Source organism: Camelus ferus, chromosome 12, assembly GCF_009834535.1.
Source record: "Camelus ferus isolate YT-003-E chromosome 12, BCGSAC_Cfer_1.0, whole genome shotgun sequence".
NCBI classification, from domain to species: domain Eukaryota; kingdom Metazoa; phylum Chordata; class Mammalia; order Artiodactyla; family Camelidae; genus Camelus; species Camelus ferus.
The window spans coordinates 32,704,404-32,725,393 of record NC_045707.1 but is presented as its reverse complement, the minus strand read 5'-3'; the positions used below and the strand labels follow the sequence as shown (position 1 = coordinate 32,725,393).

The following is a 20,990-nucleotide window of genomic DNA, read 5'->3' as shown; positions in this document are numbered from 1 at the left end:
GCCCTGTCAGGGATGAGGGAGAATGGTGTGTCCGCTCCGGCACTAGGCAAAACGGCTCATCAAAGATCTAGGTCAAACCGTCTTGCTGCTTTTTTGAGGCTCAGTCTGAATTAAGCTCCTTCACATAGTATTTCTGTTACCCGTGGGATTTTCCATTGCTTCAGGTGTCTGTATTCTAGGTTGTCTGTGTCTGAGATAATTTTGCGGTGAAGGAATGGGTGAAGGGCTAGACCTCAGATTAGCAAATAAGCCAGAGAGAAGAGTCAGGGGAGGAAGGTCCACAGTGCTCTGGAGACTCAGAGATCAGCGATCACAAGAAAACCCTCCCACTCTGTCTTGAGGATGGCCTCAGATCTACAGGTGAGCAAGCAGCTCCACACCCAGGCTTGAGTCCCAGCTCTGCAGACCACTGCTGCTGAAACTCATAAAACACCAGCTCCTAGTGGGACTCCACAGATTACGAAGTGCTTCCACGTCAACCGTGTAGTTACCATTGAAACAATCTATTTGTGTTCTAAATTCCTTTGCAGCTCTTTGTCTCTTGCCTGAAAAAATTACATTCCTAGATGGGCCCTACCCTCCTGCCCACCTCCCAGTCCACTCCCAGCTCCTACATCAGATCTCAGGGCCTTCCTTCCTGACACAGTTTCTCATGTTCTCGTCAGGGGGTGTTTTTCCAGACTCTCTGGGAGGAATTTTAATTAGGGATTTAATTGGGACCTGACTCTTTAATAATTTAAAAGGCCATAGTCATAAGCTGTATGTGACATGGATGCAGACTTGGAGTTAACCTTGCCTGAGGTTTCTCCTTGGCTCTGTGGGATTTTAGCTGTGTGACCTTATTTATACAAGGCACTAACCCCATCGAGTCTCATATAAATATGCATACTGACTCCCTGACAGAACTTCTGTGAGGAGTTAATGAACAAAACCAATGCCTTCCTATATTGTAGTGACAAGTGTGACTGTTACTGTCCTTCGCTCCTTCCACAAGAATCCAGGGCTACTATTTGAGCAATAATTTTCAGTAAGAATGTAAGTAACGTTTGTTACAGAACTGTTAGAAAATAGCAATAAGTAAGTAAAATTAAAATAAGCAAAAAGAAGAAAATGAAAAGAGGGGAAAATAAAAATGTGAGATAGCGGCTATAAACATTTTTAACATTACATTAAATATCTCCACATTGTTGTGCAACATTACCACCGTTCACCTCTGGAACTTTGCATCATCCCAAACTGAAAACTCTGTACCCATGAAACACTCTCTCATCCTCCATCACCTCCTAGTAACCATTGTCCTACTTTCGGTCTCTATGATGTCTGTTCCAGGTACATCATACAAGCAGAATCATACAGCATTTGTCCTTTTGTGTCTGTCTTATTTCACTTAACATAATGTCTTCAAGTCTCACCTATGTTGTAGCGTGTATCAGAACTTCATTCCTCTTAAGAAATGTGTTAACATTCCATTGTATGTTAATACCACATCGATGGACATTTTGGTTGTTTCCACCACTTGGCTATTGTGAATAATGCTATAAACATTGGTGTTACTATTCACATTTTGAAGTATTAAAATGCAGCCATGTATTTTCACACACATACACACACACACACATTTTAAGTAGGTTCCCACAGTACATAATATTTTTAATGTGATTTTTTTCATTCCACAATACATCATAGATGTTAGCTGAGATTATGTAACTTTCAAATACTCTTTAAGTGTGCATAGTATTTTTTAAATTTGTATGTAACCCTTAATTGATTATTGAACATTTAGGAGTTTTCCAGTTTTTTACTGCTATGTGTAAAACAACAGTGAACATTGTAGTTAAGTTTAAACATCTTTCTTCATGTCTTCTGCCTTTAATTGTAGTATCTAAATGGTTCCTCCTCTCAAGTAAATACTAACTCATATTTTTTTTGTAGTATTTTGTTTCCTGTTTTATATTTAAATATATAACATATGTATATATTTATATAAAATCAAGCTGACACTTATTTTAGAATACAGTATGAAATAGAGATCAACTTTCATTTCCCAGCAGAAACCAGTTGCCTCAGTATCATTTATTCAATATTCTATGGTTTTCCTGCTGATAATCTGAATGTCTGTATCTAGTCTGTCTCTCCATCCTATGTAAGTACAAGATTGTTCTGGTTACTACATAGAGGGCACATTTCTCATTTCTCATTAACATGTCAGAGCATTTTTATATTATTTTTGCGTGCTTCTATTATACATAATATCTTACACAGAAACATTGTTTTTTGGGGTTTTTTTTTCATTTAAAATTGTATTATGGGCTAGCAAGAGGTATTTGGAAATGTCATTTAAAAAAAGTTCTTACAGTTTTAGTTTTGAAAACAGGAAAGCAAAGAGGAGAAAATTTAAATGGCTTGTAACATATTATCTAAGTAATTTCTATTAACATTTTAGAAAGTAGGAGTCAGCTATATGTCTAAAAAATGTCAACTGATAGAGACAAAAAAAATAGAACTAAAAAATTCCTCTCTCCCCAAACTCTACCTGACCCATAGTTCTTTTCACCAAAGGAAACCAGAATCCAGTTTCCTATGTATTTTTACTGCAGATAAATTTATGGGATGTGTGTATGTGTGTGACTGTGTCTAGATTTTTGTATGTATATGTATATCTTGTTTAAATGTCTGTGTGTGTATTAATTTTTTATGTCCACTAAGAAACACATACCATCTACCCTTCTCTGCATCTTGCTTTCTCCATTTTTATAATGAATCTTGGAGAACTTTCATAATCAGCACAGTCTTTTTTTTTGGACAATAGCTGCCTGATATTCCACTGAATACTGCACCACAATTTGCTTGACTAATTTCCTCTACTAGTGGATATTTAAATAGCCTCAAGTTTTTTGTCTTTGTCTTTACCATTACAAGCAATACTACAGAGAATATCTTTGTAAATGTATTTTGGTGGGTTTTTTTTCACATATATTCTTAGAATACATTCCTGAGTGAATGAATTAGTGCGTCAAAGTATATTAGCATTTTGAATTTTTGATGGATTTTGGAAAATCAGAAATTATTCTCCCAAATAGATGTCAATTTAGATATTCATCAATAATATGAGTATCTTTTTTTCCTACATCTTTTACAATACTTTATATTTAGTTATTTTTTAATTTATCTAATTTTTAATTTATTTAATTTTTTATTTATCAATATTTTATATTTTGGACAATCACTAAAACAAAACAATATCTCATTGTTTTGTTTGTACTTCTTCCATTATGAATCAAGTTAAGCACCTTTTAGCTTTTTATATTTCTATTTCCATGAAACAAAAATCTATATTCCTTTTCTACTAGATATGATAAATATAAGCATTTTGGAAATTAAGAAAATTATCCCTCTGTCTGTCATATGTTTGCAGATATTCCCTCCGGTATTGTGTTTATGGTGTAGCTATTTTTATTTTAATTGCTGCATAGCTACTTAAAACATTTTTTTCAGCCAAATTTACCTTTTCTTTTATAGCTTCCAAGTATCTTGCTTAGAAAGGTTGCCCCCATTCTAAGCTTGTAAATACATTCACCCATGTGTTCTACTTTTATGATTTTGTTTTTTAAACGATATAATAATTTTAGTACATGTCTTATTGAAATATACATTAGAAAAGTGCCCAAATCATAAGTGTTCAAGTTGATGAATTTTCACAAAATAAACATTCCCATGTAGCTGACATCCAGATCAAGGATCGAAACATTACCAGCACCTCTTCCAATCATTGTCACTCCCACAGGGTAACCCCTCACTATCTCAACTTCTAATATCATAGATTAGTTCTTCCTGTTTGGGGATTTTTAGTACATGGAATCATGCAGTTTGTACCTTTGAGTTTATTAGCTCAACATGATGTTTATGCAAATCATCCACATTGTGTGTAATTGTAGTTTGCATATTCTCACTGCTGTGTAGTATTCCATTGTAGCAATAATAGTAACTTATTAATTCATCCCACTGTTGATATTTGAATTGCTCGCATTTGGGGACCAAGGTAAATAGTGCATGTCTTAGGATGAATACGTGCACATTTTTTTGTTGGGCACATCCCTAGGAGTGGAACCACTGAGTCAAGCTTTACTAATTATTGCCAAAGCGTTTTCCAAAACAACTGTACCAGTTTACACTTTCACCAGCAGTATATGCTTCACATCTTCACCAACTTTATATATTCTTTCTTTTTTCATTTTAACTATTCTGATGGTGTTGAATTGGCTTCCCACTATAGTTTTCATTCTCTGATGGCTAATGAAGGTGAGTAGGTGGTAACTGGCCACGTAGGTATGCTCTTTTGTGAGGTGCTTGTTCAAGCATTTGCCCATTTTTCTACTGGCTTGTTTGTCCTTTTCCTTATGAATTTGTAGAAATTCTTTATATATTCTGGATCAGAGTCCTCTATATCCATGTTGTCTTCTCCCACTCTCTGGCTTGTCTTTTCACTCTCAATGCTATCTTTTAATAAAAAGAAATTCTTAATTGTAATATCACACAATTTACCAGTTTTTTTCTTTTATGGTTAGTGTTTTTTGTGTCCTGATGAAACAGCAATATTTGTTTCTTAAAAAATTTCAAATGTACTTAATAAATACAGGTGCCATATGATAAACTGCACATATTTAAAGTGTATAATTTGTTAAACTTTGAGAGTGATGGATAATGGACATTATCTTGATTGTGATCATAGTTTCATGGTTGAATACATAGGTCAGAACATCAGTTTTAATAGTTCAATAATATTTAGTCTTATGAAGGTATTCTAATTTGTTTTCCATCTCTCTAATATTGGCCAATAAAATCGTTTTCCCTTTTTTTCCCATCATAAAAGAATAATAGCTCTGTTAAATGTCATAGTGATGAAACAGCATGGATGAACAGAAAATAAGGGGCGTGACTTGTGCAAGACAAGATACGCTAGGTTGCTTGGCAATGCCATCACGTAAGGGAAGAAGAGCAAGAGTGTTTCGCGCAATGATGAGCAGCATTCAAGCTGTGCTGTGCTTCAGTAATGAGCTGTCATGTGTTGTGATGTACAGTTCTGAAGTGATAAAGCATGCAAGCAGCATAGCAAGAAGTGCTGGCCCAGGGTGGTGACAGCTGCCTACTTTGGGAGAAACTGACTGAAGCAGGAGAGGAACAACCTTTCTTCTTAAAAAATGGTTTTTAATTACAAGAGCATCTGCCCCTTTAAAGAAAAATCAGAAAACATTTGTGCCTGAAGTGAAAGTCATTCCCTAGTCCCAGTCTCACTCTTCATAGATAACACCTGGAAATATTTTGGGATGGAACCTTTTAGACATTTTCTATACATGGTTTTATATACATATTAACTAGATAGGTAGATAGGTAGGTAGATACCATCTTTGTTTTTGAAAAACAGGACTGAATTATAATTATGCTTGGCAACTTGCTCTTTCCATTTACTATCTTGTGACTTGTGGCTCCCTTTCCATACCAGTGCTGCCTGCAAATGTAGTTGGTGAGAATGAATTACACAACGAAAGGAAGGATAATGGACTGGAAAATAAATGGTAGAATTTTAAAATGAAATGAAGTTGACGTGTTACCTCCTAGGACATTATTTCCAAATTTTTATCACGTGCAAATAAATATTGTTATGTTTTTGCATAGAGAAATTTAAAAACGTGACTTTTTTTCCTAAATAAGAAAGCCTCTTTGCTCTTTAACAACAGAAAGGAGAATCCAGCCTGATTCAACTCGTGGATGGACCCTCCCCCTGAAAAGTACACTCTATGACTCTTGAAAACAGCTGATTGGTGTACAACATATGTTTATTCCTCCCCTGTAAAAAAAGAATAGCTCAAGTCCAGTATTTTTAAAATAACATTTTTCTCTGTCATAAAATATAATTTTTCTAAGGGTCCACTGCTGGGGAGAACTGAACAGAGACCAAATGTTACGGAAGGAAAAAATTCCTTACAGCATGATCTATTACCAGTATTACCAACACCCCAATCAGTTCTTGCGGAAGAACCTCACTCAGAGGAAGCTGAATTGGGAGGGCATTTGGTCCCTCTTTTTCTCTACCACAAAATGAATTTTATGAAGGATGCTTCTCTATTAGGATTTGATTAGAACAACCTGTAGAGGGCGTCCTTGCATCAAGAGCCATAGGGGTTTGAGCAATACTAAGGGAAAAAAAATTTTTTTTTCAATTAAAACTACAATTGTCTGTAGTAAAAGAAAATGTCCATTGTATTGTGGAATTATTATCTAACTGGAGGACCACTGGCATTTACAACAGTAAAGTGCCTTAAGGGTTACCGCATGTATATGAATACATCATATAAATGAATATTCACTGAAATAAAAACTAACGGAATATCTGAAAAGAGTTAAACATTATTTTAAAGGAAGAATGATTGTGAAGCTTTGGATGCAAAAAGACTTAATTATGATTTACTTGTCAATATGAGGTACAGTGGTTAAGTAAATAGACTTTTGAAATCAGAGTGCCTGGGATTTGAACCCTGACTCTGCCACTTACCTGGTAAGTAACCACAGTTACCACTGAGTAACCACAGTGAACTAACAAGACCCTTTTGAGCCCTGTTTCCCCATCAGTAAAATAGGAATGATAATAGCACCTACTTAAAAGAGTGATGAGGATGAGGTAAGCACTTAAAAGTACTTTTTAAATTAAGACACAAATTTCAACACTTGTAGATTTCTTGTCTAATTCTTTATAAAGATCGACAGTTGTACAGAAAATATTTCATAATTGTAAATGCATATGCTGTCCTTTTTAGTAACTTCTCATGACCTAACATTTAACTGAATGCATGCACGTGTTCTGCTTCTCTTCTGTTGTTTCAGGTTTGCTTTCCCCTCCTGCGGTGTCCACTGCTACACAAGGGACTGAGTGAAACAACATGCCCAGCCCCAGATACTCGACCCTTGGGGCATTTGTCGCAGCATTTGGATGCCAAAGAACAAAGAGAAGTAAATAACCTTTTTCCGAGTCTAGAATCTTTCTAAGTTAAAAAAAAAAAAAAGTTTTGCTTCCATTTTCATTGCACATCCAACGGATTAGGCAGGGGGCAAATTAAATCCTCTCAGCTGGGGTCGAGTTGGTGTGGTTAGGCTGGAGCCCTCTGCCAGCCTTCTCTTCCCCTAGTCAAGGCCACAGCCTTGCTCTTTCCCTAAAGCGTCTGTCATTTCAGTACTAGCGCGGTACGCCTCCAAATTTCTTGAAATACCATTAACTATGAAGATATCCACGACTTCTGGGGGCCCTACCCGCATAGGTCAGGTACACCTTTCATCCAGAGCCCAGAAAACTCTTCCAGGCTCAGCCAGTGAGCGGGGAGAAGAGCCTCCACAACTGTGAAAAAAGCATCCTCCATGGGGTCAGACGGGCGCGGAATGAAAGCCCTGCGCCCCAGCCAATCCGAGCGCCAGCAATCAGGGCACCACATGGCGTTGGAGTCTCGGGTTTTAAATGGACGGAAATGAGCCAAGTGTCAGCATAGCGCGGATAGGAGAGAATAGGGTTTGCAGAGGGAGGAATGACAGTGGCGAAAAGGGAGAAGTGGAGGAATATGCGCCTTCATTTAGCACCGGGGTAGAAATGGGAGTTATCACGGTCGTCGTCGTCTTCATCATCATCATCATCTGTGTTCAATCAAGTCCTGCGATGTCAGTTCCCCCCATTTCCCTCCATTCGTGTTTCGCTTGGCCGGAGGCAGAGGCCAGTGACGTCCCAGGGGTTCCTTTGAGCTCCGTTCTCTGCGTTCGCCTCCACCACGCGCAGCCTTAGCGTGCGCTCCCACAGGGCGCACCGCGGCGTCAAGGCGGCCTCCCGGAGTCCCGCGCGGCCCTACCCCCGCGCAGCCCCCCAGCGCCCCCCAGCGGCGGCCGGCTGGGCTCAGTCACTTCGCTCGCACCGCACTTGCGCCTGCCCTTCCCGCTCTTCCTCTCCGGCGGTATTTAACCCTCTGACTGTTGGCCTCGCTCTTCCGGCTGGCATCTCTGGCTTTGCCAGTCCTGCGTCTCTGCTGTCCCCTCTCCCTCCTGCGCCCAATCCTCTTTCTCCGCTCTCGCCCGCTTTTCCCCTCACTCCTCCACCTCCCACTCTCCCAGGCTCAGTCGAACCCGGGCCAGGAGGCTACACGCCCAGCCGTCTACGCGGAAATAGCCCCGGCTAGGGGAGAACTTAACGGCTGCAGGTTGCGTAGGTGCGGCAGGAGTTTCAGCGGGCAGAGCCACCAGCCAGGAGGTCCGGAGTGGCATGGCCAGGAAAAGCGCCTTCCCTGCCGTCGTGCTCCGGCTCTGGAGCATCCTCCCGTGCCTGCTGGTGCCACGGGCGGAGGTCGGGCAGCCACCAGAGGAAAGCCTGTACCTGTGGATCGATGCTCACCAGGCGAGAGTGCTCATAGGTAAGGCACCCGCGCCCAATACGGGAGCTTCTGCTTCTTTGCCTACCTGTGTCTTCACTCTCTCTCCCGCTCTTCCATTAAAAAAGGAGAGAAGCATGCATTTAGTAAGTTTTAAAAACTTAATTTACAAGAAAGATTGCTCCCCACCCCCCATTCGCTATTTTCCGTCTAAAAGCTTATAAACTTCTCAGAAAGCCTAAGCTGATCTAGTGTTCTGATCAAGCTCTTGCTAGTTTCTATAACCCTACATTTTTAGGTGGACCCAGCATTTGTTAGCACCAGTTAACTCCGTGTCCATTCCTTTTCCCTGAAAGCATGTGTCTTTGGCATCATTCTTACCACACTCAGGAAAATTAATTGGTACCGAGGCAGGTGCTTTGTGAAAAGAAATGACCCATTACTAATTCTTTGGTGTTCTTTTTGCATGCAATTTCTGATTTGCATTCTTTTAATAAGAACATTAATTCCGGTTTGACAGTCTTATTTTTTTTTTTTAAAAAAAAAAAACAGGATTTGAAGAAGATATCTTAATTGTTTCAGAGGGGAAAATGGCCCCTTTTACACATGATTTCAGAAAAGCACAACAGAGAATGCCAGCGATTCCTGTCAACATCCATTCGATGAATTTCACCTGGCAAGCTGCAGGGCCGGTAAGTACTGATAACCAGAAAGGTTGAAGAAAATTACCCTTTAATATCTCAAGCACCTGATGGCAGGTAGAAAATACTGTATAGTATGTAATCTGCTACATTTTTACAATTTTTAAGGGTGATTTCTCATCAGATCTTCAAAGCGAATAATGAGTTAACTCCCATTTATTTGAACATGTCACATAAATTAAAGATTCCCAAAAGAAAAAGGGTAGGCAAAAGAAATAATTTTTAAAGGGCAGGCAAAATGCCTAAGATCACTATTTTGATAAGTCTCAGTGTCTTCAGGCTGCTGGAAATGTGGAGACCTCAAATCCCAACATCACTTCTTTCTGTGATCACTGACATTACAGTTTAACATAATATTTAAAAGACTTTTTCCCCATAGTATGTGCCAACCACCTGTGATACTGTTTACACTTTACAACAAATTTTAAAGTCTATAAGTACTTTGAGCATTGTGCATTTGAAAAATATTGTTGAGTGCTATTCACTGGAATGATGTGAACACTATTTCTGGTACAAGTTCACAGACTTAATGTCATATAATAATGTAAAATATTGCAAGCTACTGGGTTTTTTAAGTTACCATTTTAAATACTTTCACATGGAAAAAGAAAACTGAACTATCCTTTTTATGAAAAAAGCATTCCTTTTATTTCTTAGCACATTTTTATCTTTTATGTTACTTTTTGTAGAGTTGCAGTGTTATATAAATGACCTCTGATTTGGGAAAGGGAGAATAAATGGTATGTGATTTTAGTTTCTTTTGTGCAAGTGGAGAATTTATTCGAGGTGACAAATGGTAAGTAATAAATTCTTTTGCTCAATAGTTGGTAAAATGTGTCTACTATGAAATCATTGTAATTATTAAAATTACAGTTTCAGGTCTTTTTGATTCTAAACTTACTTAAATGGCTATTTTCATAAAGAACGTGATTCAGAAAACACTTCATAAAAAGTAGCTATTTTGAAGCAAGACACCACTTTGGTTCCCTCTAATTACCTGTGACAGTTTGGACAAGACCATTTTAGATGCCTTTTCTCCTTCAGGTCTGTTCTCTCATTTTTCTTTTCTAAAATAGATCAAATCTAGACCCTTTAACACTTCCATTGTCACTAAAAAAAAAATAGATGTTTTGGATCCACCAAAGTTCCTAACAGGAAGGTCATCTATTCTGAGACTCCCATTCTACAGATAAGTTCACTGACGCTCTTGTTGCTCTATAAGAAAATTATTCCTTTTCTTCCTACAGCTCCTTCTTCCCACATACTTTATGGGCAACTAATTTTGGAACATTGTGAAATTAGTAGTAAGTCAATGAATGACCTTTTATTACCTCCTTTTCTTTTGCACCTGAATCTATTTTGTTTGACCACTTAACAGCTGGGATCAATATTGATTCTGTGTTTTTAAAAATAACACTTACATACACTTAAATGGATTTGTAAGAACCATTAGAAGGTAGCTTGACTTGTGCCCCTCCCCAGATGAAATGGTTCTGAAACTGCAGGTGAAGTAGAAAATGTCAATAGCTCTTATTGATTGATTGGCTGATTGATTTATCAGTTTTATTTCTTTTTCCCTTGAGTTTATCTTCTGAAGGATGGAATGTGAAGCAAAGGCTTAGATTCCATGCTAGCTCCCTTTTGCAAACATTGGCATATTGTTGTGTACAAAATGGATTGCGTATCAAACAATCTCAGGAATATTTCTTGTAGGGGATTAGAGAAGATGGTAGAGCTGGCATGGAGATGAAGCTTCTAGCATCTTTTTCCTCTCTTGTTTAGGTGTTGATTACCCATGTGGATTATCTCATTATGCAGGACAATGTTAGCACCTCAGTTACCTTATTCTCTCTGTTCAGTCTGCTCCAGTTAGGTTACCACAGGTAACTATGTGAAATCTGGTGCTTCTTTCTTTTTTTTTTTTTTTTTAGGGTGCAGGTACTAAGAAGGGGGAAAGGATCTATCCAATGCCAAATAGCAAGGGGTTTTAAAATGTTGTTTAAATTTGACTAATGTCAATAAAGTTATGTGATTCCAGTACAATAATTTTGAAATGCATAGAAATTTTGAATACGGGGAAAATAATTACTTCAATACCAATTAAGTATTTTGAAAGGCATCTTTGGCTAAAAGCCAAACCACATCAAAACATCTACATGGAAAATGAAAAGGAAAATGAAAAGTTCATTCCATTATCTAGTTATTTCATCCAAATAATATCAAACACTTAGGGATTTCAACACAAACAAAACATATTGCTGATTAATGAAATTTTAAACTTGATACTTAAGTGTTTTGGCAACACGTGGAAAAAGCTAAAATAGCTTTAGGATTGAAGACCTAGTAGAGAACAGTTATTTACTTCCAATAAATTATTTGTCCAGTAACCCAGGGTGTTCTTGAGGTCATTTAAATAACTTTCATGTTCTACTTCAAACAAATGCAAATAAAAATCACAGTGAGATTCATTTCCCCACATTGCATTGGTCAAGTTTTTCAAAAGCGTTTTTAGTATGTGGAGAATTATGCATCTCTCCACGTACTGGCTGATGGCCACATTAGCCTTTCTGCAGGGCAATTTGACTCTGATGGCAAAAGGCTAGACGCAGATTCCTTGACTAGGAAATAGTACTTCCGGAGATTCATCCTAAGGAAACAGGCATGGATAGGGATAAAATTTTCAGTGCAAGCCTTTTCCTCATTGTGCTATTTATAAAAGTGAAAAAATTGGCAGAACCTAGAGGTCCGTGATAGTGGCAGGTAGCATTAATAAGAATATTTTAGGCATCTACTCAATGCCATGGAAAGATGTTCATGACAAATTAAGTTAATGGTCTACAACAGTATATTCTGTTTGGTTCTATTATAAAACATGTGGACAGACATAGGAAAACACATCTGATAAATGTCTGATCCTCCAAGGTGTTAACATTAAGTACATCTGCATGTTATTACATTCTGGTTTCTCCACAGTGAATGTGTATTGATAATCTTAAAAATTATTTTACATTAAATATGTGTAAAAAGTTGTACTTTAGAGTTAAATTATATATTCTGTATTATAAATAGTTTACTTATATTTATTATCCAGTGTCATTTTTACACTACATGTCACTCAACAAAATGGTAAGAGAATTTGTTTTTATGGCTGATTATAACCTGTGGGGCTCAAATAATTTGCTAATGTTTATCTGATTCTCACTTACCAGTTTCTTGTGAGAGTTTCAAAAATCTGCTCTGGAAAGCTTTCCCGCCTTAAGTCAGATTCTCTGACCTCTTCCTCTGCCTGAAATCCTCGCTTTCCGTGGAAAATGGTCTCCACTTTATCTCCTATTTAAAATATTCATTTTCTGACATTTCCCTTTTCAAGGCTTTTAGATGAGAGGAGAATTTCTACGAAAGAGGCTTAGGCTTAAAGGATTTTTGGTAATTAAAGGGAAAATGCCCTTTGTTACTGTATATAACTTTTAATAGTTGATATTTTTCAATGAGGCATTCCTTATTCTATTTTTTTCCTTAAATTTGAGACAAGTAGGAACCATGAGCAACCACTTTGGTTTCCTAAACTACACCCTAATTAAACATTTTATTTGGAAAATAACCCTTTCTAAACCTAAAGGCTTTCAAATAAAACTTTAACGAGAAGTTTTGTTAGACAAATCTGAATTCTAATACTAGGACACAACTGCTAATTTCCATATATGAACCAATTTGGTGAGAGGCCAAAAATTTGTATTTATAGAAATCATATAAATAGATCTTTATTTATAAAGATCACTTAGACTTGATCTTAGTCATGGTAATATATTTCTAGCACCTGCATAAAATGCTCAGGTGCTGTGAATCTAGTACCTAGTTAATAGGGCAGCTCTTTTTTATGTTGGCTTTTTTTAAAAGCAGTGGTGATGGATTTATGCTGAGCCATCTCTACGCATTTTCTAATCTTCTTGTGACCAAATGCCTGTTTCTGCAATGTTTGGTAGGGGTTGGTGGAGGGAAACTGGTGTCTATGGAATAGAAATTCTCTGGATGAAAATAACTGGCCAAAATTTATTTTATTGTATTTTTTTTAACATTTATTTTTTTCTTTACATTTTCTAGGTGACTATTTTTTAGGGTGTTTTTTTTTCTCTTTTTTGTTGGGGGAGGTAATTAGGTAATTAGAAAAGTCAAGAAACAGGCCATTTTCCTGACAACTGACTCACATTTTTGCTAATTAAAGGAAAATGACTCTACTGACATGTATCTGTAAGATCAACTGGATAATCCAGTTCTGTCATTCAAATGCCCCTGCAGCTCCAGTTAGCTTGTTTTTGCAATGTAGTGTTTGAAATGATGGAACACTGACCCCGGTCAATTGGCTGCAGTTCGAAGTCTGACATTTCCCATTTGGACTGGTTGAGTTGAGGAGACCTGTATTAAAATGTTTTTTTTTTTTTTTTCCTTCCTTTCTCCCTTTGACAAAAATCAAAGAAAAACAATAGAGAGTGAATTTTCATTCAAGTACTCCTCTCCCTCTTCAAAGGAACTGCCAAATGCCCTTAGACACCTCCTTCCAACTCTGAAATTATGGTAACACATTATTATTATTTAAATCCCTTAGTGTGTACTGTCCACATTTTTTCCTAGTGGAGTTACAATGGTGTTGGTAGTTACAGTCCAAGGAGTTATATACCTTCACACTCTTGAGGTTTGCCGTCCTACCTTTGTGGTGGTTTTTGTCACCAAATGGAGGAAACGCCTCGTTTTTTGACCCCTGTACCATGGTTTCAAAGTGGGAATGTGAATATGTTTGCATACTGTGGGCATGATTTTTTTTTTTTTTTAAGAAGGTACTCATATCAAAAGCGCAGCTTTAAACCTTTCATGTTTCGATCCTGCTATGCTGTGGTATTTTGCATTCTGGTGTTGTGGACATGCCACGAGGGATCAAAGAGTAATTCTGCAACAGGCCCCATTTCATTTAGCAAAGCAGGCATGTGCCAGCCATCTGTTGTATCTGCTGATAGAAAACAGCAGTAAGTTTCTCAAACTATTGCCAGAAAAAAAGGGGGAGCTTTATAGCTTAGAGGAGATGAGTTACAAGGTACCTTGTAAGCCACATCTGGTTCTAGAGCAGTTTACATGGCATAAATGTAAACCCTGTGATGTCTTCCTTTCACGGTGGTGTAAAGGCACGTAAACAAGCCCTTCGCCGCCAGGCTCTGTGTTTATTCCTGACTTTCAAATGCTTGCACAAATAAAAATCTTTTAAATTGTTGTGAAGTGGAAAGGAAAGATGTTCAGTAAAGTATTTGGTTTTGGATTAAACTCATTTAACTTAAATGTCCCTGATGAATAGGATGGGTGTTGTGAGGGAAAACTTTGGGGATTAAGAGTTTAGTGAAAATGCCTTTCATCTTTCTTTCGGATCTTTGGGGAAGGTATTGTCTGAGCAGGGCTTCTTTTGCTGCAGTTTTTTAGCCAACTCGCTCCATTCGCCATCCTGGGATGACCCTGGTCACATTCCCATGAATGTGGATGGGGAGTTGGGTTCTCATGCAGTGTTTCTGTGTCCAACATTCAGTCAGTCAACAAACACAGACACAGCCACAAACCATACAAAGAGGAGTAAACGTGGTCCCTGCCCTCAGGGAGCTAATAGTCTGGAAAACAAATACCCATCACGTTCTTACAAATGAGGTTAGAAAGTCTCAGATTGGCTGAAAGCACAAAGGATGACACCCTTTTCCCCTGCCTGGAGGAGAAAGGGAGCCAGGAGCTCTCCACTGAGCTCACAGAGCAGGTGATGTCTGAATTAATTCCTGCTGGATGTGGAAGCCCTCATCAGACCGGCAAGATAGGAGAATGCCTCCCAAGAGGGAGAGCTCAGGAGGTTCAAGTGCATGGAGGTCTTAAAGGGAAAAGCATGTTCTAGGTGATCATGACAGATCTTGGGTCTCATCTCAAAAGTCATGGAAATTCAGTGAAGGGGATGTCAAGGTCAAATAATAGGGAAGGGTTCTAGGGGAGGAGAAGGGAGTAGAAATGGTTCAGGGAGGTTTCTCTCTTCTCTGCTGTGAAGAGAATGGATGCAACATTTTGCAGGTTTGTCCCAGGCATATATTAAGTAAATCTTTGGTTTCTGTGTTGATTAGACAGTGGCTTTTCCATAATCATGATTTAACTCTTCTTACCAAACTTTCGGAATAGTTTGCAATGATTCATCTCAGCTCCAGATTAATTTTTTTTTTAGGTGATTAGGGCATAGAACTATAAAAATCACTTTTTGTGAGTGCATAGGACAAAAAAAATAATAATTTTCGAATGGAATCTAGACCTTTGAACTTAATGTAAAAGGATACTTTAACAAGGACAATAATGTTAATTTGAAGAAGAATTCACTTAGCATCTATTCTTAGCTCCTGTACTACCTTTCTAATCATCAAGAAAACCTTTCTAAGCATCAAGAAAAGTACAGTAATAATACAGAAATTACACTTGGCAGGTGATCCTTCAGCCGAAATAATGAGAGGTCAGACATTGGAACTGGATTAATTCAAACTAAGCCTGCTTCTTTCAGCATTTGATTTTATTTCAGAGCTTATTAGTTAAAACTCCAAAGTCACAGGACAGTTTCTGTTCTTCCCTGTTTTCCTCAGGTACGTGTATGGATGTCTGTGCCTCTGAGCTGTACATTTTGTCTTTTTGGATTTTATGAATGAATCTGAGTAAAGAATCTTGAGAAATATCAGGCATCTTTTGAAACTCACTCACGTGAGCAAAATCTCACAGGGCACCAGTGTGTTGTGGGCCTGGGACAAAGGGACAGATTTGGGGAGTTAGTTATTAGCTGGCAGTGAGACAAAGGACGTGAACCCAGGCCTTGCTTAGCTGCTCTTGGCCAGAAATCAGATCATGCCTTGGGGGCAAAACATGACTGAGAACCAATTCCCTGCCCTTGAGAAAATGAGAAGTGAACTGGTGAGGCACCTATATGTAAACAGTTCATCTTAATAATTCCTGGTTGAGTGGTATTGTAGGAGTACTAAGGCATTCCCAAATTAGAATGAGAGCACACAGGAGAAGTGACTCCAGCACTGAGTGACTATTAGGTTAGCCAAGCACAGATGTGGACGAGGAAACAACTTAAGGCAAAGCATACAGACCAGAAATACATCAGCTGGAGAACTAGTGTACGTGCAAGGTGGGAAGAAGAGACGTAGGCAGGGGCTAGGTCTAGAGGACTTTGTCCTTCGTGTTAAGGCATCTGAGACTTACTCTACAGGCAGTGTTGAGTCAGTCCATGAAAAAGTATAAAGTAGAGGATGACACGGTCAGAGTTATGTGCATAGCTTATCCTGTCAGCAGGACGGAGGACAGCTTTGAGGGGAGCTGACCCAGAGGAGGGAAATGAGGGATAATGAAGTACTACATCCGGGATGAAGAGAAGGGAACATGGATTGGGGAAACATTTAAGAGGTAAAAATCTGAAAGTCTTGGTGCTAGGAATAAGGAGTACCTCATTTCCTCCACTCTGCTTCACTGACTTGGCCTTAGCCCTGTTAGCCTTTCTGTCCCCCACCCCCAAGCTCATCCTTCCTGCCTCAGGGCCTTTGCACGTGAAGTTTCCTCTGCCTAGATGCACTCCTGCCAGATTTCTGTGTGGCTTGCTCCCTTGTTTCCCCCATGTGTGATCAAATGTCACCTCCTCTAAGAAAATTTCCCTGACTCTCCTCTCTAAAACAATAGCTAATCCCCACCCCCCAACACACACACACACTGCATCACTCTCAGTCTCCTTCTCTGCTGTGGTTTGTTTTTTTTTTTTTTTATGGCACTTAAAAGAATGATAGTACTTGGTTTTATTTGATCTTAATTGTTTGACTCTCCCAATAAAGGTAAGCCCATGATAGCAACGACTTTGTCTTGTTTGCCATATAACCCCAGGTCCTGAAACAGCTCCTGGCACACAATAGGCAATCAGTAACTATTTGTTGAATAAACGAATGAATACATTATTATTCCCAGTTGATAGATAAAGCAGCTGAGACACAGAGGAGCCAAGGAAACACAGGTGGTACTGACAGAGCTGGGACTTAAACCCAGGCAGGTGAGATCCAGAGCCCTTGCTCTGATAAGTGCTGAGTAGGGATATGAACACAGAGCGAGCTCTGGTGACACAGGAGGAATCAGCTAATTTTGGCTGAGGAAGTAGGGGAAGGCTTCCCCAGAGAAGGTATAATAATCGACTGGGGACATAAGACTGTGCATGAGGTGGTTTAATCAGCTGAGACGGGAATAAGGCAGAGGAAGGAGGGCTGTCACAGGCAGAGGCAAAAAGAACTGTCAAAGTGCATTCTGGGAAAGGCTAATTGTGCCCAAGACTGAGGCTTGGCAAGTGGAAGGGAGAATTTTGGGGGCCAAGGAGGGGGAGATAAGGAGATGAGGCTGGGCATTTGGTAAGGGCCAGATGGAGAAACACTGGAACCCATGACAAGTCACTTGACTCAATTCTTCTATCTATAAGAAAAGCAGTTGTATTACCTTTAAATTCCTCCCAAATTCAGAAATCTTATGATTCTATCTCTTAAGTAAAACATCTGCAGTCATTTACTATTAATGGTCATATCTTTATACAAACTGCAGTATCTCTCTGTTTTTTAAAGTAAAAGCATGAGTCTTCCTCCAGAATTGTCTTGTTGAATTTAAAACGATTCATCTCAGAATCCTTTATCCTATGTCAATAATAATAGTACTTACATAAAGCACCCTCTGGACTGGGCACTCTTTTAAGCGCTTTACAGATACTATCTCATCAGAGCCTCAGAATAATCCTGAGGTAGGTGCTATTACTATCCCCGATTTATAGATGAGGAAATTAGGGCTTACGGAAGTCAAATTACTTGCCCAGGACTACATAGCTAAGAACACTTATGTACACATTTATATACTTTAGGGGTCTTTATTTGATAACGTTTGGAGTATCTTCTCATTCCAAAAAGTAACCAAAGAACACTCATAAATGCTTACATGTCCTAGGTTCTGAGAATACAAATTTTGATTGATCTAACTGCCCTCTAGGAATTCACCAGCTGGTGGTGAAGACTGTGGCATCAATAAGGCAGTCATAATAATTATGGTAAGTTCTCAGGGCCAACACGTACAGGGTTTTTTCATTGCATAAGGAAACCTGACCAAGATGAAACTCAGCCCATCTTTCACTTGTCAGGTCTTATAGCCTCACACAGAGCTGCCTCTGCCCAGAGGGAATACTTCTACCTAATTTGCACAGAGCCTTCATAGGAGCTAGCTGTGGCCCCCATCAAATGCCCTAAGAAAAGTGCTAAGGGAGCATAAAGCATGAGGATATTTGCCATTGATCAGATAATTTTGCAATTGCTACTCGTCCAGAGTAGACATCACAGAGGAGGTAACATCTAAACTGGGTCACAAAAAAATTTCCATAGGCAGAGAGTGGCCAAGCCAGGTGGGGACGGGATGGGCATTCTAAACCTACTGAACGACCCACTGGGAGGTACACAGGATTGAGAATCATTGGTGTAGTTGGAGAATGACCGCTGGTTCAGGGTGGTTAGCATTTATGGAACAGACCTGAAGCATACAGATCTAAAAAGGTAAGTTTGGGAAGATTATGATGACTTTTGTTTGCACAGTTAACTTGTCTTGTAAAAAGTGAGGAGCCATTGAAAAAGTAGATGGTAACGTGGTATCTATATGAAGGGTAACTTTGGGGGCAGATGGAGGGTCGATGATGTGGTACTTGGCCAAGGACTAGGAGCCAATTAGGAAGTTATTTAAGACACCATGAGAGATGACAAGGATGTGAACTAAGGTAAGCCCTGGGGGGAGAGAGGAAGGAAAGAGGAGGATACCACTGAGATTACACTGTCAGTGTAACTGACAAGATTTATCGACTATGGGTCTTATGGAAATGGAATAGAGGATGACTCAGATGGCTGGGCTGATAGTTTTGTCTTAACTGAGAAATGAATTACAGGAGCAAGAGCAGAACAGTTTGAGGCACAAAGATGTTAGGATCCATTTGGAAATTGCTGAACAATTCAGATGGCAAAGTCTGATATATATTTGAAAACTGGAGTCTAGGGTCAACACTTGAGGTATAGAATAGAAATACTGATTTTAGAGACTTTGGATCCTTCTCTTTCTTCCTTTGACCTCAACTCAATAAATGTTTATTGAGGGCGTACCTAATGCCAAAGCATGCGCTGAATGCTAAAAAAGAAAAAGTAAATTGTATGTGAAGCTTGCCCTCAAGATTACAGTCTAGTATAGAAACAGACATGAACCAAAATAACAGTAATGCACTATTAACCATGTTATAAATGCAATATGGACAAGATGCTATGAAAGTACTGAAAAGGGGGCATTACCTCTGTTGGGAGAGGAGTGAATTATCTGCATAGGGTCCCTGGTTCTTCGCCTTTATGGGTCCCTGAGACCTGTAAAACTGAGATACAAGCGTTTGGAACAGCTTCTCTTTTTACCTTCATGGCTTTCATGTGCTTGAGATAATTTGGCCTCATCTATTCTGCCTTCCACTTGCCATTATTTTCTTTGGAAGTGAATAATTGTCACTATATCACTAGGTGACAGAACAAGTCTCCCAAATTAAACGTCTAGAACTACTCTTAGGAAACTGTGGAAGCTGAGAGTAGGACTTGTTCGGATGCCTCCTTTCCAAGGGCTGTTTCAGTGTTAGTCATGGATGCACCATGATTCAGATTCACATCTGCAGTCAAGTTCAAGTAGCCCAGCTCCAGATGGACATCCAGCAGACTTGTAGAAGTGCCTTGGTGTTCGGCTTTTGAGTACCTAGTGAAGTCATTTGATTCCTAACATTTGTAAGTTCAATCAACATTCCTATTTCCAGTTGGAATTTCATTAGGATTTGAGATTGTATTATATTGCTGTCACTTATAGCAGTAGCCAGCAGATGGCAATGTGAAAGTTACTTCTTTGTGGAGTTTTCCACCTCAGCGTTGTTTGAAGGCTGTGGGGGTGTTCTCTGTCTAATGGAGACCCCCTTGTGGGTACTGTGATCTTTATGTAACTCATTTCAATAGACCATTAATATATTCAGTAATTTAGAAAACAAACTCGATCAAATTCGATGCCACTGAAAACATTAAAGCTTGTATGTTTGAGAACTCATCCTAAATAACTAAAAATGTGAATGATTTCATTATGCACCGATCAGTTGTTTCTTCCTTTTAAACAATTGCTCAATTTCAGGCAGGAGTCAAGCTTTGGGTTTTCTCTCCATGTTCATCCAATTTTTCCTTTGCTTTCCCTGGCTGTAAGATGTCACAGAATAGCAGAATTGGAAGAGATCTCAGAGCTCATCCACCCCATTAATCCCAGCCTTTGAAGCATCCACGAATCGTGATCTTTCAACCTCTAGTTGAACATGCTTGGTGGCGGAGAACTTATTAAGGCAGATTTTACTTAGTAATTTAGATTGTGTTAATCATAGAAAGTTGTTCTTCATAATGAGCCAAAACCTGCCTTCTTGGTGTAACTTGAATATCCCAAGTCTCATATTTGGAGAGTCCTATTTTGCATTTATACCCTAAAGCTTACTGACTTGTCCCCTCCACTGCTGATGGAGGGCCTCTGGTTCATTTACTCCTGCTTCTTTCCTAGCAAAGACCAGCTATTGCTGTGAGTTCTTAGAAGGGCTCTACCCATGCCATCCCGGAGGGGGAATGTCTTGACCTCTCCTGCTGCTGCAGTGGGGCCCTGAGAGAAGGCTGCTTCTCAGGAGCAGGTGCAGCCTCTCCATGCTCCCTAAGCCATAAAGATTCAAAGGGCCACGCTGGGCTACATCCTCCACAGGAGTTACAGCCTCAGAGCAGCTTGGTGTTCT

General features: G+C 39.1%; 1 protein-coding gene across 1 annotated transcript in view; it reads left to right on the top strand.

Annotated features, from left to right (window-relative positions):
- Window positions 1-7,611: 7,611 nt before the first annotated feature.
- The window catches only part of WIF1 (WNT inhibitory factor 1), a 65,677-nt gene continuing 52,298 nt past the window's right edge, over window positions 7,612-20,990 (top strand). The window contains exons 1-2 of the mRNA XM_006192361.3: window positions 7,612-8,441; window positions 8,952-9,091. Coding sequence (XP_006192423.1) covers window positions 8,294-8,441; window positions 8,952-9,091 — 288 coding nt within the window. The 5' untranslated portion in view covers window positions 7,612-8,293. The remainder of the gene's footprint in view (window positions 8,442-8,951; window positions 9,092-20,990) is intronic.